At 34.8% G+C, this 16,934-nt stretch overlaps 1 protein-coding gene across 1 annotated transcript in view; it reads left to right on the top strand.

The window, feature by feature from the left end:
• SPATA17 (spermatogenesis associated 17) overlaps nt 1–15,291 on the top strand; it is a gene marked incomplete at both ends in the record, with an annotated part of 89,061 nt that extends 73,770 nt beyond the window's left edge. Inside the window, one exon of the mRNA XM_079549968.1 lies at nt 15,211–15,291. Within this exon, the coding sequence (XP_079406094.1) occupies nt 15,211–15,291 (81 nt within the window). The remainder of the gene's footprint in view (nt 1–15,210) is intronic.
• Between the last annotated feature and the right edge of the window lie 1,643 nt (nt 15,292–16,934).

Here is a 16,934-nt window from a genome sequence, read left to right as displayed (position 1 = left end):
CTGTTCAGTATTCATGGAATTAAGATTTGTTCATACATCCACCAAACAATGTATTTCAACCAAACCAATTTGTCACAATATTAAAGTGAAAGTCTAGATTTTGAAGTCAGTAGCAATCCTTGGTGGAGCATATCTGCAAAAACGTGCTACTTATTATTTGGTTACTCAACTTTAGCTTGATTGTGATGATTAAATATACTTGAAATGGTAGTAATAAAGACTTCCACAGCTCTGTAAGATTAACACAGCCCATGCTGCTATTAAAAAATGCCTGGGATATTAAGACTAATTCTCAGTGCTTACTATAGTTACATGCGATAACCAGTGATGACTATAATTGATACGCAGAAGAATTCTATCATTTCCTGTTGGGAAGAATACTCTAAGAACAGTGTTGTTACTCATCTTCACAAAAAAACAGACACTTTGAATCTCATCTTTAATTGCATGTTGCTGGTGGATTTACAAATCGCAGTCTAACAAGCATGTTCTGGTGGCTTCCTGCAACATATGCAGTTAGGATCTCACATCTGAATGTCACATCTGAAAACATTGGCTGAAAGAAATATTTTATTGTACTGATACATTACGATTGAATAGCTGTAATTTATAACGCTATTAGCAGATATATCTGCTTTGAACGAATTCTAAAAGATTATGCTGGATATATGTCCAACCTGTGTGAAAGGCTACATGTTTGTTGCTCTGATGACAGAAAGCTAGTGTAGATTATTCTCAGAGCAATAGACTTCAGTGCAGTAAAATGTAGTCTAGGTTTTCGTAATCAGCATTTCCTGAATAGGAAAAAATTGTAGTGCAAGTTTTGTGCGCTTGTGTTGGAGTGAATGAGAAACTACAAGTAACAGAGGCTGCTTGTTGTCCTAGTGGTTTAACATAGGCAGCTACTGCTTCTTTAAAATTTAGATCATGAATAAACTCTGAACTTGTTTGCTCCATTTCAAGCAGTGATGTGGCGCACTTCTGTATATTTATTCATTTCATGCCAGTGAAAAACTGTTTGCAAAATACCCTTTACAAATGTAACTTAAATGGATCTTTCACCATGATCAAAATTATGAACTCTGTTCTCTCCCATACTTTTTTCTCTGTTGATCTCAGCATAAAATATATGTAGAAACTGAAATGCATAGCCACATCAGTAGTTATTTATGAACAGTTGTATTACTGTGTGTTAATATTCAAGAATGAGAGTTACATAATTATTCAAGAATAACCTTTTCATTTCCATCTTCATTTTCATTTAAATAACCTTACAAGCTTTGATGAGTTAATGTACAGGGATAATAGTAGATATGGTATATGGAACAAGATAAAGACTGTGATGAACGCAGTATCTGACTGCTTTTGTTTTCCATAATGAGTCTCTCTGAGTACGAATTTACATTTTGGCTGTGATAATAGGAACTAACAATATTCCCAGCCCACAGCTTTCTGATATGTTAGGATCTTTCACTTGCAGTTTTATGCAGGAACGACAGTGTGACAAACACTGATCATTAGGAATTGAATGCACTGCTCTTTTACAGTATAACTTGTTGGATATGAGAAAACAAAAGAGAAACAATAGAAAAACTGCATATTAACAGACTTTGTACACTAATGCGAAGCTGCTTGATTGAGCAGTGCAGTGTCAACCATATCTTTCTTCTAATGCTAAAAGTAATGCACATAGACAGAGTGACAATCAGAGTACAGCCTCCCATCAGCTGTAATTAATCTTTTAGTTAACAGAGACTAGAAGAGCTTCTCATCAGTCCCTTCTGAAGTCTGAGGCACCCTGTTTTTTGATGTTTGCATTCTCAGTAAAATTGTCCCCACCAGTTCTAACAAATTGAAACACCAGGCTAATTATGGCAGCTAATGAAGTGTGTGGAATGGTCACAGCTTGTCGTGAAACTGTTCCTTCAGCTCAGATTAGAGTTTCATCAATCACTTTTTTAAACTGATCCAGAATTGCTTCTGCTCAGTGCTTGGCATTTTTAATGCTGTTTCTGTAATTGGTTTTTTCCCCAAAGCTTAGGCGATTTTTTGAAATATTACATTCTTAGGACAGGACTTACAAACTCTGGTTTATAAAAAAACATTTCATTATTGCCTCTATCAGCTGATCAAGTGCTAGAAAGCTAACAAAAGAGGCAGAAATATAAAAATTGATGTATTGCTTTTAATCCAGCTAAAGGTAGCAATAAAGCATATACACATATATGTATATGAATCATTATTACAGTGGGCTGGGTGTATACTGCAATCTCATGAGACATGGCTTGTGGAACTGGATGGTTCAAATCCTACTGAAGGACCTAAATGAAATGAATGAATTGGTCTTAGCTTATTTCCTTGTGGATTGTGATCCTCCATATATCACTCAAAGAGTTTGGCATGATTTGTAGTTTTTGCAGATACCCAAGCCTTTGGTGGCAGGAAGACCAAAATGTGTTGCTATTTTAAGTATTTTTTCACTTCAGGTCAAATCCAAAGTCCTTAAAGTATTGGAAACTTTACAGTATAACTTATATTGCTGCTACACTGTCAATGAATAAATTAGCATACAAAACATTGAGTTTCTCTTTATCATTTATAAGATATAATAGTATTCAGCTGTACACTGTAAGTTCTGCATGGGCATCAAAGGCACAGGTGTTGAAGTATAAGGCTAAATTCTTTCCTCAACACAAACAGTGGGGTGTAGAATTTACTTTGGAAGTTAGCCAGCAAAAAAATGAAATAAACTTTCTCTTCTGTATGACCATAGAATATGTTTGTACAACTTGTCACATTTGTTATGTGTAACATGTATTCATATCAGAACCACAACAGCATGATCTTAGTTCAAGTGTTGTGAGCAATCTATTTATTGAATTTGTGCTAATACATATCATCAATTTCATTTTTCTAAACACTTGAATATGAAATAATGATTGGCTATAAATTTCAGATGTTCCTCTCCCTGAAATTTCTTAATCATCTGAAATTTGACAAGAACTAGCTTTGTGTCAATGCTGAAACAAATCTGTGGCACAAGTGAATAATCATTGATGCCAACGCTTCTCCTTGAGCTGTATAAAACAACAGGAATGGAACAGTAAACAACACTGAGAAATGAAGTAAAAAAGGATACACAAAGATATGTTTTTATACGTAAATAACAAGCAGGGAAATAAAAAAGATATTAGTCTAAGAGCTGTTTTCCAATGTTGTTAATTAGTTAGAGTGTTTGTGAACACTGGGTATGATATGACTAATTTTCCTATCTTTAGCTGATCTCTAGAGTATTTGCACACAAAGTGAGAAAGCCCTCCTCATTCCTGTTCCATTATTTCAGTCTCTTCTGAAGGTAGCTTATATTTACAAAATATGAGTTTCTCTCAGTGTGCCAAAGGAAAGTAATTTGTTGGAAGAATAAAGTGTTTATTTTACTGTAGACTCCCTTTGCCTACTTGTATGCTTTCACTTTTGGAATGAGATTGTGAGGATAGGGAGGAGGACTTCTTCCTCACTGTGAGTATTCCTCTTTGACATCTGTACTCATCTGTACTCTTCTTTCTGACATGACATAAATTCTCTTCAAGTCAAGTTCTTTTATATGTCTTCCAAAAAATGTTCCCCTGCATGGAACATGACAGGGAACACATCTTTCATTTAGCTCTGGATGTCATCAAAGCTCCACCAGTCATGAAGACATCACCTGCTCAAGCATTCTGACATCCAGAAGCAAAGAGTCTTTGCAAGGAAACATATACTCAGAATTAGGCCCATAAAGTCCTGTGCACTCCCTTATCCCTGAAGTACTGGTACATACTTCATTACTTTTCTCTATAATGTAAGAATATATTTCTATTAGCTTTCAAAATAAAAAAAAATGTGTGAAAAATAGCACGGTATTTAGCACATCCTATGCACATGTAGCTTTTGATCAGGTTAAATTATGCTCTGTGAAGAGTCATGAGAAAATAAGCTGGGAAGGCAGTGGTTTGTAGTAGAGTGGACTTTGCTTTTGTAAAAGTAATTTCAATGGCACCAAAGTGAGAATTAGTACAGTATATGCTTTTCTTGATAGAGATGGTAGACAAGATTGTTTGCAGTTATTTCTTCTGTTTAAGCTAAAAAAGTGTTTTCTTAAAAAATTATATACAAAGTCTATAAGAAAGCAATGTAAAAAATAAAACTGCTTTCTTATTCACACTAGGTGGTTATAATCAATCAGTAATCTTCTAAGTTGTACATAGGATCTGAAATGTAACTTTATTAGATAATGCATTTTTTAAATATGTTTTTTCCTTAAAAACAAAGTTGGTTAAAATCTCTGTAAAACTGTTTTTCCTTGTGGAACATAGAAAGCTAATATAAGTATTCAGCAAAAAGACAGTACTGCAACCCAGGAAACAGTACTATACTATACTATAGAGAATATCAGAAACATGAAAACCAGTTTTGAACAACATGTGAAAAACATTTGCTTTTCTCTGTCACTTATCACTTTATAAAGATTTTGCCTGTACTTAAATAATTTCTCCTAAATCCCTAAGAAATGGAAGTTTTGCAAATATATTTTCCAGAAACTGAAATAATTATCTTTGGTCCCAGTGGATGCCAACATTTTTTTAAATTAGAGAAGTCAGAAGATTAGGAGCTGAAGATAAATTTAATTAGAAGTACAAATGAGGAGGTTGTCTCAAGAAATGCCACTTGAGTAGCAGTCTGTGATCTAGTGACAGTCTGTCCTTCTGTGTTACTGTAGAGAAATGTTGCTTTAAGCACTTGTTTTAATAATACGTGATATCCTCTCAATTTATGTCAATTTATCCTCTCAATTTATGGAGAGTGAGATGCAAGGAAATGTACTGCATACTTGGCTGGACTGTCATACCATATAAAAATTCTGATTCTGGACGTGATATAACAATAAGTTAATCTTTTATTTGCTACTTGTAATTATCAGTACCAAGGTGGGTGCTGATAATCTAAAAAAATTGCATCTGGATGTGAATTTGGTGAGTCTGAAAAACCTGAAAAAAATGTGATACTGATGTGGCTCAGAAATATCTTGTTGATATTGGAACAACTCACAAACTATATTGGAGATTATAGAATTTACTCTACAGCACTAGTGTAAGGAAAGTCTAAAATCTAAGGTTTCTCTTTTTTGCAAGTTCATTATAAAGTTTTAAAAGCAGACTTTTTCTTATAACTAATGTAAAATCAGGCTTTTTCTAAGTCTTTGAGTTAATTTTTAGTATTTCACAGTTATAATGTATATTTCTTCTTGTTTACTGGCTTGTGTGCTTCTGTACGAAGACTACACAAAAATTTATTCTGTGACTGATGGAGGAATATTAACTTCTTATTCCCAACGAGTTCAGAATGCCAACTGAAAGCAATAAAATTCATAACTCATCACATTAAAATGACACCATTAGTGTGGTGAATCTTTTCTGAACTTTAAGCTTATTAACACTAGTCTTGCATTGGAGAGCCAAAAAGTAGATATTCTATTCCATACGTCCAACAAGCATGAAATAAAGTGGAATATTACTTCTTTGGCTATATTCCTGTGATATAGGCAGTTTTTACCTTTCAATAGTGCATGGCACATTCCTAGCTCATATTTAGTGAATGGTCTACCCAGCTTCCATGATTCTCTTCTGCTTCCCAAACTGTCAACATTGTTCCTCAGGTTAGTCTGTGCCAGGTGCATTTGTCCATACTGAATTTTATTTGACAGACCATTCCTCTAGCCTGTCTGCATCACTCTGAATAATTACCCTCAAGTGTATCGATTGCACCCGTTAGTCTGTTGCTGTCTGTGAACTTGATGAGCGTACGTTCCAGATGCACCTCCAGGTCACTTATGAAGATATTAAACAAGATAGGTCTCAAGACAGTGCCTGAGGAAATACAATTGTAGCCAGATTCTAGTTAGACTACCAGTCATTAATTGCTACCATTTGTGGCTGATAGTCCAGACAGTCACTACATCTGTTAGTCTGTACTTCTTGACTATAATTTACCAACTTGGATAAAAGGATTCTCTAGAATGTGGTGTTGAAAGTCTTGCTAAACTTGACACAGACAGCATCTACCACTCTCCTTTCATCTACAAGTTTAATCATTTCAGCACAAAAGGTAATAAGGATTGGAAAGTATTATCCAGAACAACATCAAAGTGGATGCAGTCTTGCTGAGTATTATTTTTGCTGCATATGCCAAGTGTGATAGAATCAAAATGTATTTTTGATTGATGTTAAATGACTACAACTTTTGTTCAGAAAGGTACAACTGAAACTGATAAGAAGAAAATGTTTTCAGATGAGAATTTCAGTTCAGATTTTTTTCCTTGATAACTCCTATAAGCATGATTTTGGCAAGTTAGAGATAGATGCAACTTGATCTTGGCAGGTTAAACATTTTCTGGCTATAGTCCAGCAGGTTAAAAGTGGTTCTGAGTTTATCTTGGCAGTCAGCACTTGGCAATGGCTTATTTTCTATTGGAAAGAGAATGTTATGGTTTAACAGATTAGACAATGAAAGAAGCAGCATATAAATGGCATAAGTCAAGATACCTATTCTAAATGCATTATTTCCTAATGCACATCCTGTTGGTATGTGATGGTGTATGTGATGGACTGGACAAGGAGCCTGTTTAAAAACACAAACAATGTGATAAAAATGGATCCTTTACTTTTCATCACTTTTAAGACCCTGTACATTTTTTCTACATTGGAATGTAGTTAGGCATAGCTCCACCTCAGATTTAGTAACTTCATAAAAGGTTTATGCATTACTCATTACTGCTTTTTATATTCCACAAAATATTATTTATGTATCTTAAATTAACATTTACTCTAGTCCTAAAAATATACCTATATACATTTAAACACTCTGCAAGTTGTAGGGATTTACATGAAAATAATAAACACCTCTTGGGATTCTGAGTAAAAATTAAACTATTTCGAGTGCACATTTGTTTTTAAGCCCAGATTCAGTAAAGTTCAAGGGTATCCAACTATGAAATAGTTACTGGAGAAATTCACATTCCTTTCTTAATTTAATTTACTTGATACAAAAAAAAAAAATACGTTAGGTCATAAAAATAGAATATTATCTTTGGCAGTTTTGGTTCAAGTACAGACATTAGGCAAAACAGAGTTTGGGTGATGCTGTTCCTTAACATTGACAAAGTACTGCATGCAGTATAACTTTGTGTGTCAAACTGTACTTGTAATATTGATGCTTGCTCTGAATATGTCTAAAAGCGCCTAACGTGTCTACATAGTGGTGATCTATTCCTTCCCATTTGATTAGCTTTATGCACATAAATAAATTAATTATCTGCATATATATTATAAAGGAGGATGCTCTTTTTAAAGCAAAGCTAGTACATGTTTGGGAGGAAGAGCCAAACAGTATCTGGCTTGCAGATCATCAGTAAATGGGCTGAATGAATTTAGAGGGTACAGCTGGGAATTCCTTCCCCTTGGGCAACCACAGTGACTGCAGGATACTAAATATATTTAACAAATGCAAATTCAGACCACAAATCTTCATTGCTGGTTGTATTGCACATGACATAAAGGACAGGCTATTTTCAGATTGCAGGTTAATTTTATACAGGCAAGCTTACAAGAAAAATTATTCACTAGACAAAATTCTTCCCTCTTTTTTCTTTATTCTTTCTTGAACATAACTTCTGTCAAATATGAGATAATTTGCCTTTTCTTGTGAGAAAGCATTGTAGGGTATGAGACAGTTGTAATGTTTAATAAATGCAAATATTGAACTAAAGGAGGGGAGATTTAGATTAGATGTCAAAGGTGAATTTTTCCCTGAGAGGGAGATGGGGCCCTGGAACAGGGTGCCCAGAGAAGTTGTGGATGCCCCATCCAAGGGCATGTTCAGGGCCAAGTTGGATGGGATCCCGGGTAGCTCGATCTAGTACCTAGTTCTGTGGTTAGCAACCCTACCTATAGCTGTGTGGTTGGAACTAAAAGATCTTTGAGGTCACTTCCAACCCAAGCCATTTTATGATTCTGTGATATTGAAAAAATATCTTGTTCAGTCAGAATACTTGTAATTTCCTGTAGAGTGGCTCAGACTATTGCATTCTCAAAAGGATCGCTACTTTCTATGCCTTAATTTGAGCAGCTGTAGAAGTGGGTAGTGGGGTCTGCTTTTGTTCTTTTGTCTGAGGTGCTTCCAACCACACAGGGGCAGAAAGAGGCTAGAACTCCTTTCCTGCAGAGAAGTTTTAGAGCTTTGCTTGTTTTTGACAGTTATCTCCAAACCAAATCAGTTAGCACAGCTTAGCTTCTAAGAAAGCAAACACAGGTGAACACAGTAGAGCACTTCTCAGAATATTAGAGCAGGTGAATAATAGAGTTATAATTTCCATATTAGACTGTCAGAGAGGAACATATACTGCTCTGTTGTTCATACCGGAGTCATCATACAGGAAGTATCAAAAATATATGTGATTGTCAGAGCTCTGTTTTTTTCAAATTCGTGAACCATAGCATTTCATTTTGGCAAGCCCTATTTGAATTTGGCTTTATCAGTGTTAATTCCAAAAGATGAAATGTGTAAGAGCCAGTGGTAGTTTTAAAGCTCCATGAAAATTTAACTGTAGTGATAATGAAATGTTTCTTACATAAATTAAATGGCAATTAATGTTTTCTGTTTCTGTTTGGAAGATAGGATATTAAAATGGTGTTGTTAGATTTCCTACTGTGAGCATAATTTCCTGATTTGTTTTTACAACATATTATCATAATGTCAATAACAGATTTAAACTAACAAGTAAAAAATTTCCCTGATGTAAGTATAACCCAGAAGGTTTTAAATTGCCTTTTATGATGTCTATACAATATCATTTTATTTTAAGATCTAATGGCAAGTTGATTCAAAGGGTAAGGTTTGCTCTTACAAAGTCATTAAAGGAAGTATAAAATTGCATTCCATAGTCACCCAGTCTTTTTAAATCAAAGAGTTTTATTGTTGTTAATGTCATTTGCATTTGCAGGAGGTAATTAGGGAATGAGTTAGACATCACACTCAGGGCCCTCAAGTTTATCAAGAAGAACCATAAACTCCATTTGGAGGGAGAAAAAGAACAGGCAGTTTAGGAGGAACATTGCAGAGACTAGAGAGAAATGAATTCATAACATCTTAGGTCAGTTTGTAAAGCACTGTGTTGATCCACAGTATGGGGAAGCTCATAAAGTTTTCATGGAAGCAGCTTTTCTCATTGCACTTACACAAAAAGGTTTAGGATAGGTTATAACAGTAGGCAGTCCAAGGGGCAGATGATGGCTTTTTCCCCTCTGCACTGTGCTGACAAGCTGAATAGGTCAGGGCATAATTTTACCCCTTTTTACATAGCAGTGGTCACTTGTCCACTTTAGTGTGAGGAACTCCGATTAGGCAGGCTTTTCCCTTTAAGTCAATACCTCTGCACTGACAATGAGCTCCAGTCCCTACGGCATGATACAGGCTTTTGTTATTATCTGTTATTTGATGGGTCTAGTTGACCCAATTGGTTAACACATTAACTTTTCAATTTTATAGCCTTAAGTCACAGAAGACCTATTCCTCACTTTTGGAAAGCAGAATTGTTAGTCTGTGCCCACTGCCCACAAGCCACAAAAAACAATCAAAACAAACATCACCAGAGTTCTGCCAAACAACTGCGTCCTGAACTTTATGGCTAATTAGCTGCTAAAACTATGCCCAAGAAATAGGCTTTGTGGCCCATGGGAAGAAGTACGGCCATTATTAATGTCCTGGCTCATATCTCTCCATAGGTCTTCTAACCAATGCTGCTTAAAGAGACTAAATGTACAACAGGGAATTAAAAATTATAGTACACCTTTCACTGTCTGAAATATTGTAAACTTGTTTCACTGAGGCCAGGATTGGTGTCAATGTACTTTGTGTGAAAAGTGCAATAGAAGCATTAGTATTTGACAGCCCTGGTTGAAATAAGTGAAATTAATGGAGCTCTTTTCATATACGACAAGGCCATGGCACCCCTTTCATGCTGCTTACAGACAGAGAAAAGTCAATACTTTTTTATTACTTGATGCTGACCTACATTCTGCACTACAAGTGCCAGGCCCACTAATTGGTTTCAGTTGTGAGAAAAGTTTGCCCCAAAGAAACACTTGAGCAGATAAATCAATCTTTTTTAGGGTAGCTTAGTGGGTTTTGAGCACTTGAAATGACATTTCTGTTGTATTGACAGAATGGGTTGTTACACTCATTTTGTCATGTCAGAAGGCCCCATACTAGTTGGAAGTATTGTTAACCAGTATTGATAAATTTGCTAAGAATAAAAGTTATCTGGATCAACGTTTTACTTGAGTAACAACTTGCCATTTCTGGTTTTCTTTCTTGTTAGAGACCTCTGTGGCGATTAATAGGTCAGGAGGTTTACAATGACTGTTCAATTTAAAACTCTAATTTTACTATTACAAGCATTAAGATCATAGGGAATACTTAAATATGACCACAGTTTTTTAAACAGACAGGGGTTGTGGACTATGGCTGTACAGTGGCTCTTGGCAGTGCTGACTGATTTTCAAATGAGGCACATGTATCTCACCTTTGTGGAAAAAGAGAGATTGCACAGTGTGCTTACCATGTACTGAGGAATTATGGCATGTATTTTTATACAGAATTTCTCACTGCATTCTCTAAAATCATGCTGTTTTTCTGTAGGTACTGATTTCAAGCAAAAGAGAAGTGACATTTGTTCTCTGTTTTTATTAAGCAGTAGCAAAGTACACATGAACACAGAACTAGCAACTTTTCAGTTATTCCTTCTGCCATTGACTCCTAACTGACATTTCCTGCAGCCATAGGTCTCAATAAGAGCAACAGGTATTCTAGTACAAAAAAGAAAAAGATTTTAACATCCAAACCTTGCACTGATTGGTTAAAAATTGCATAGCACATGGAATCTTGTTGACATCATGCAATCATACTGTGTCTTTCACATTTTTAAACTTGCTCAAAAGAGGACTTGGAGCTCTGAATCAGCTCTGTAGGAAGAGGGTACGTGATTATTAGGGAGGATATTTGATTTATCTTTGAAATAGTTTTGCACGCTACTTCTCCTCACGCAGAAAGAAAATCTCCATTCATACAACTGTATTCAACAACTTTATTTATGTAGCAAAATCTCTTTTTATGTAATCGTGGACTCGTCTGCATTGGGAAAAATCTTCAAGATCATCTAGTCCCACGATCGCCTAACTCTGTGAAGTCCACCATTAAATGACATCCCTAAACACTACATCCACATATCCCTATTTTTAAGGGATGTCAACTCTACCACTTCCCTGGACAGCCCATTCCAATGCATAACCATCCTTTCTGTTTAGAAATATCAGATCTAATCCTTCCCTGTTGCAACTTAAGGCTGTTGCCTCACGTTCTATCACCTCTTTTCAAGTAGATGTAGAAAGCTATGTGGTATCCCTTGAACCTCCTCTTCTCCAAGCTAAACAACCACAGTTCCTTCACCTTCTCCTCATAGGTCTAGGTTTCCAGTACCTTCACTGGAAAGTGTTTTTCTTCTCTGCAAGTGCTCAAGTAACTCAATATCTTTCTTGTAGTGAGAGGCCCAAAATGGCAAAATAGACAACAAAATGAATTGTTGTCTTTGCAGAGAAAGACTATGGAATGCTGTTAAGCAGAAATCAAAGTTCAGTGTAAGTAAGTGAATTGTTCCAAGCTGATCATATGCTTATTAGCTTCTTAATTGTTATGGACTTGATAGATTTGCTGTAGGAAGTAACCTGAAGTATATATCCAGGAGCTAAGAATAAATTGTTGCAATGGTACTTTCTCTCCTTTAAATCTGTGAGTGGACATGCTGCTGCTGTTTGCCTATTTTGGACTGAAGTGATTGACTTTCCACTTCATTAAATTTCCCAGCTTGAATGTATTTCCTAGCTCTATCCAAAGTGCATTTTTATTTTATAGGAAATTGTACAGTGCACTCAAGATTGTTTGGAAAAATACATTGTTAGTACAAATTTAGCACTAGAAATATGAGGCAACACATTTTTGAAGGCCTTTAAGCTGATATACATACATCCACTTGTAGCTCTGCAAGCTTTTGCTTGTTTGCCCATTGTTTGTAAGCTGTCTTTATATTTATGTATGCCTATGTACACAGATGTGAATTTCCTTTAGAAACTACTTTAATAATAATTTTCCAAAGATGAACTATGTGAGGATTTGGCAGATCTAATGTATGGCATCAGTGTGTGCTAATTGACACAAATCTTTATTTGGTGGCTTTATGTCACCTTTTTATCTTAATTGTTTGGAACTGATGAGTGCGCAGGACAGTTAAGTAGTCAAATATATTGAAAGAATTCATAGGTCTTGTTAAGCTCCACCATTTGGATTGAGTCACTTAAAATTTACTGGCGTGAAAGAAGTTGAAGCTTGACAAGTTTAAAAAGGAGGTGTTATATTAACTTGGCTTGGGAATTTAAAAATAGATCTCATGTCTTGCAAATTACAGATCTCCGATTCCAGGAATTATATTGCAATGTAAAAATGCATTGTTGAAAAAAAGTAATAAATGAAGAAAACTCAGATCTGTCTTCTAAGATCTTGAAGCAGCAAAACTCTGTTTCACCAGTACATGGGAGTTTGCATTCATAAGCTAATTTATTCCTGCTACCATCAATGACAGGATAAAAATAATATTGGGAGAGTGTGTTTTTCTGCAATCCCAACTTTTGTTCTTGCAAAGCAATAAAAATAATTCAAAATTGTTTTTTACGTAACTGTAAATTCAGTACTCTGTGGGAATCAGCTACAATCATATAGTAGGATAGGCTCAAGTCAGTGCGAAGAAGTAGATCTTGCAAGGCTAAATGATATTTTCAAGCCTTTTTTACACTGTTAAAAACTGATTAAAAGTTATCTCTTTAAATATAGAAATGACTGCGTGTCTTTTCCTCAAAATATATTCATATTTTATGTGCATTTTGTGCAACACTCATCTAGCATTCATTATAAACTTCTTAAATTAGTCAAATTGTAAGGCCAGTAATGATTCCATTATCCGTCAGACTGTGTGATGTTTCCCAAAAATCCATAACTGCTGTCGTCATAATCAGAGCCAGTTGTTTAAATGCTCAGTTGTGAGTATCTAGTGAGATAGCTTTAAATAACAAGATAAACAGTGCAGCTGCCAACCCAAAGTAATCTTACACTGAGGGGGCGTGTGGCACAGAAAATTTCCTCTTTTTCATCTTGATTTGAGTTTGAGGCTGGACCTGGGCTTAGTTCCAGCTCAAAAAACTGTTCACTTCAAAGACTCCTAAATCGTCCCAAGGAGCTAATTTTGGCAGCCAATTGTTTTTGTTTGGCCAGGCATCCTAATAGCAAAAGCCGTCTGCTCCAGCAATTGAAGACTTCTTCAGTGCTCAGAGTCACCATTCCTGATTTTATCCTGATGTAGGGGGTGTACACCAGTTTCCCTGTCTCACCCCAATTTCTCTGCTTTCTTTTTCCTTCCCAAATTGTTAAGCCAGAGCTTAACTCTCCTGAATGTAAATAGGACTATGTTTCCCATTTTCAAAAGAAAGGATAGTCTAGTCTGCTCTGAATTGTCTGAATGGACAATTTTTTCCTGCATTATGAAGGTGCTTGTGATGCCAAACACACAATGAAAATTGAAATTCTGTGCCATTCTTAATTATAATGTATGAAAATATGAAAATATGCTAATAGGCAGTTTCTGTTGGGTAAGAAGCTGGGAGTTGCAATTCATTAAATGATATCACAGAGGAAGTATTTCATTTTGAATGTACATATCTACCTTTCTGCTTTAAGATTTATGCTCTAGAGTGTTGAAGGAATCATACCAAATAAATTTAATTATCTGATGTAAGAAAAGATGTGGCCATGGTGTGGAAGTATGAAGTGCAGGAGGTGAAACTTAGGTGCTCCAAGTTAGCATAGAACTTACCAGAAGTCATAGTCGCTTTGCCTGCTTATGGAGATTCAACTGAACTGTGGGCTGTGAAGTAAATATAAATTATCCAAGAAATTATAATTCTACTTCACATCACCTTTCAGAAAACGTTATTATTTTGTTTTTGAGAGAAAACCAAACCTTTCAATTGCAAAATGTGTTGTGAAGCTGTACATTTTGGCTTGTCCACAGACTGTTTGTGAAGACTCATTGCATTTCTATAAAAGCTTTTCACGAACATTGTTTTTACAGTGAAAAGTTTTCTCTTAGAAGTTAACCATTAGAGCCTGGGAAGCTGATAACTCCTCTTTGGCATGTTACTGCCTGAAAAGAAAAAAGATTTTAACAAACAAGTATTTGCCATGGCCGATAATATTCTTAGTATTTCAGATATCTTTTTTAGAAATGTTTTGATGATTCTAAATGTGTGGTCTTGCTACAGGTGTTAATTAGTAAGTAGCTCAATCAGAATAATGTTTAGAATACCTAGTTTATTTGGCTTTCTTTTTTGTCAGTTGTGTTTTTATTTTACTGCAAGGTTCACTTTCACTTCTCTTATTCAATGTGGATTTGTAAACATTTGCATTTTATAAAATTCAGTGCAAGAATGAAAAATTTTCCTGGAAAAAAAAGTGCTCAAAAATCATCCTGCTTGTATTCTTTGCCACAATTCCATAGTCAATTTACTGGTTAATTTGATAACACTAATATTTGTATAATACACATCATTTTTTTATTCTCTCTCAGGCAGCTGATTTTATATCCGTATTCTAAGTTTAAACAAGATAAGAAAGTTTAAAAATGGCAAAAAATAACCCGCTCTCTTTATCTTACCTGCTTACCACAGAGGAGTATAGAATTTTGTAAACCATGAGTCGTAAACGACAGTAAAATCTGTCTTGTGAGCCTGGAAATCTTTGCAATACCTATTGTTACACAGAACTATATTTTAAATACATATTTTCTCACAACTGTATCAACAGATTATTGTTTTCTTCTCCAAACTAACGTACATGTTATATTAAAATGTGCATTTTGTATGCAAATCATTTTTTGTAATTCATATTCTAATTTATGTAAAGAAATTTAAGTAGAAGAGAATATTTAGTATTCTAAAGTACTGTGAGAAGTAAAAGGTATAGACATGAAAACTAAATTTAACATTCCTTTTTGTCTCTCTCTTATTTCTTTAGGACTTTCAAACTGTGTTACCATCGATTGTTCTCTTCGAGAAGTTTGGAAAAACTTACTCAAAAGCTGGACAAATAGTGTAATCATTCTGTAAACTATGCAATGTAAGACACTTGATAAGTAATCAATAAATGTAATACAGCAAATGCACAGCAGTATGTTGACTGAATGTCCCATAAATTACCTTTTTTTGTAAAGTGATGTATACTATGTCTCAAATACTGTTAATTGATTTTGCTTGATATTTAAGCAATACAGCTTTCAACATTAATCAAAGGTGGGGTTTTTTTCATGTGAGCTTTTGAAAAAGAAGTCAGTATTATCTTAGGAAAATTGAGTGACACTTAGAAACTATTTCTGAACATGCTTGTATTTAAATGCAAATTATTTATGATACAAAACTAGAGAAATCAAGTAAAAGACTCCAAAACACGCTTATTAGGGGTTTGCAAGTGAAGCTAGCTCTAAAAAAGAGAAAAATTAAGAAAAGTTAAAATAAAAAAAAGTTAAGTCTATTTTTTTTTCTTTCAACTACAGATATACCCGTTTCATCATTGTTCTTCATCATTTTCTCTATTAATCTACATCCTTTTTGAAATCCATCTTTTCAGAGGGACAGTGGAATTAGGTAGGCTGTTTAAATATAAGATGCTATTTTAAAATATTTTAAGTCCTCTGTGGGTGATATAACTTTACTGTTGAATAATGAAAGTTCTATCAGCTCTATATATACCTTATTATTAAATCACTTTTTCTATATCTACTAAATTTTCTTTGTCAATGTCCTGTGTTAAGCAGCATTTTACATAGTAACGTATTTGTGTGATGTTTATCAAAGAACATATGTGATCTCAAAACTGGAATTAGACTGCTGTGTTTTCTAGCATGCAATTCAACTGCAAAAAGTTGAATATCTTCAAAGCTCATTAATTTCTAAAGACTCCAAGAAGTTCAGCATTTTGTCAAGACCAGATCATAAATTCAAAGTGCACAACTGAGTTTTTACAGGAGTTTTCAGTTACCACACTCTCTTCAGTTCATTTAAATGTGTTTGAATCAAGTAGTATTTTATCAGATAGTATTTGATTATAGTGTTTGAATCAGATAGTCAGTGATAGGCTTTTTATTACTGAATTTTGTTTTATTATTTTCTTGTCCTCTCCAAGTGTTCAGGAAAACTCTATAGGATGTAGGTTTATGTAAACATGTCTGAGCACTTTCTGAACTAGGATTCACAAATTTCACTTCCATAAGATTTTAGCTGTTTGCCACTGTGGAAAAGTTCTAGAGTTACGCAAGAGTGAAAGCTCTTTCAGTTCCACTGCAGTAGGTTATGAGTTTAAGTATTGGCTGTAGTGTTGCTACTTTTTGGAATTTGTGATTTTCAAGGTTTGAAAAGTTTCTTGTTCTACATGGAAATGAGAAATTCATTCTGAAAAGTGAGAAGGAGACACCGCAGTGGATGAGTCTCCCCATTAAGATTTAATCTCATCAAATGTATTCAGAGTGCTTTAGTCGTTTATAGAGGGGATTGAGCATGACACATTTTTGCAAAACTGTTGATAAATAAAGATGCTACAGTAATTTTTAGATATGAGAGCTATCTATTTGATTGCTTCAGCTTTAAGGTAGTTCATCACTTCAGAGAAATTCACCCTGTGTTACCTTTTTAACTCCATACCACAGTTTCCCATCAGTTCGATTAGAAATGGCAATGCCTTTATCA

This window comes from Tetrao urogallus (genome assembly GCF_951394365.1).
Source record: "Tetrao urogallus genome assembly, chromosome: 2".
In the NCBI taxonomy this organism is placed as follows: Eukaryota; Metazoa; Chordata; class Aves; order Galliformes; family Phasianidae; genus Tetrao; species Tetrao urogallus.
Note: the sequence above shows the minus strand (reverse complement) of the source record. Positions and strands in the feature narration are given on the sequence as shown.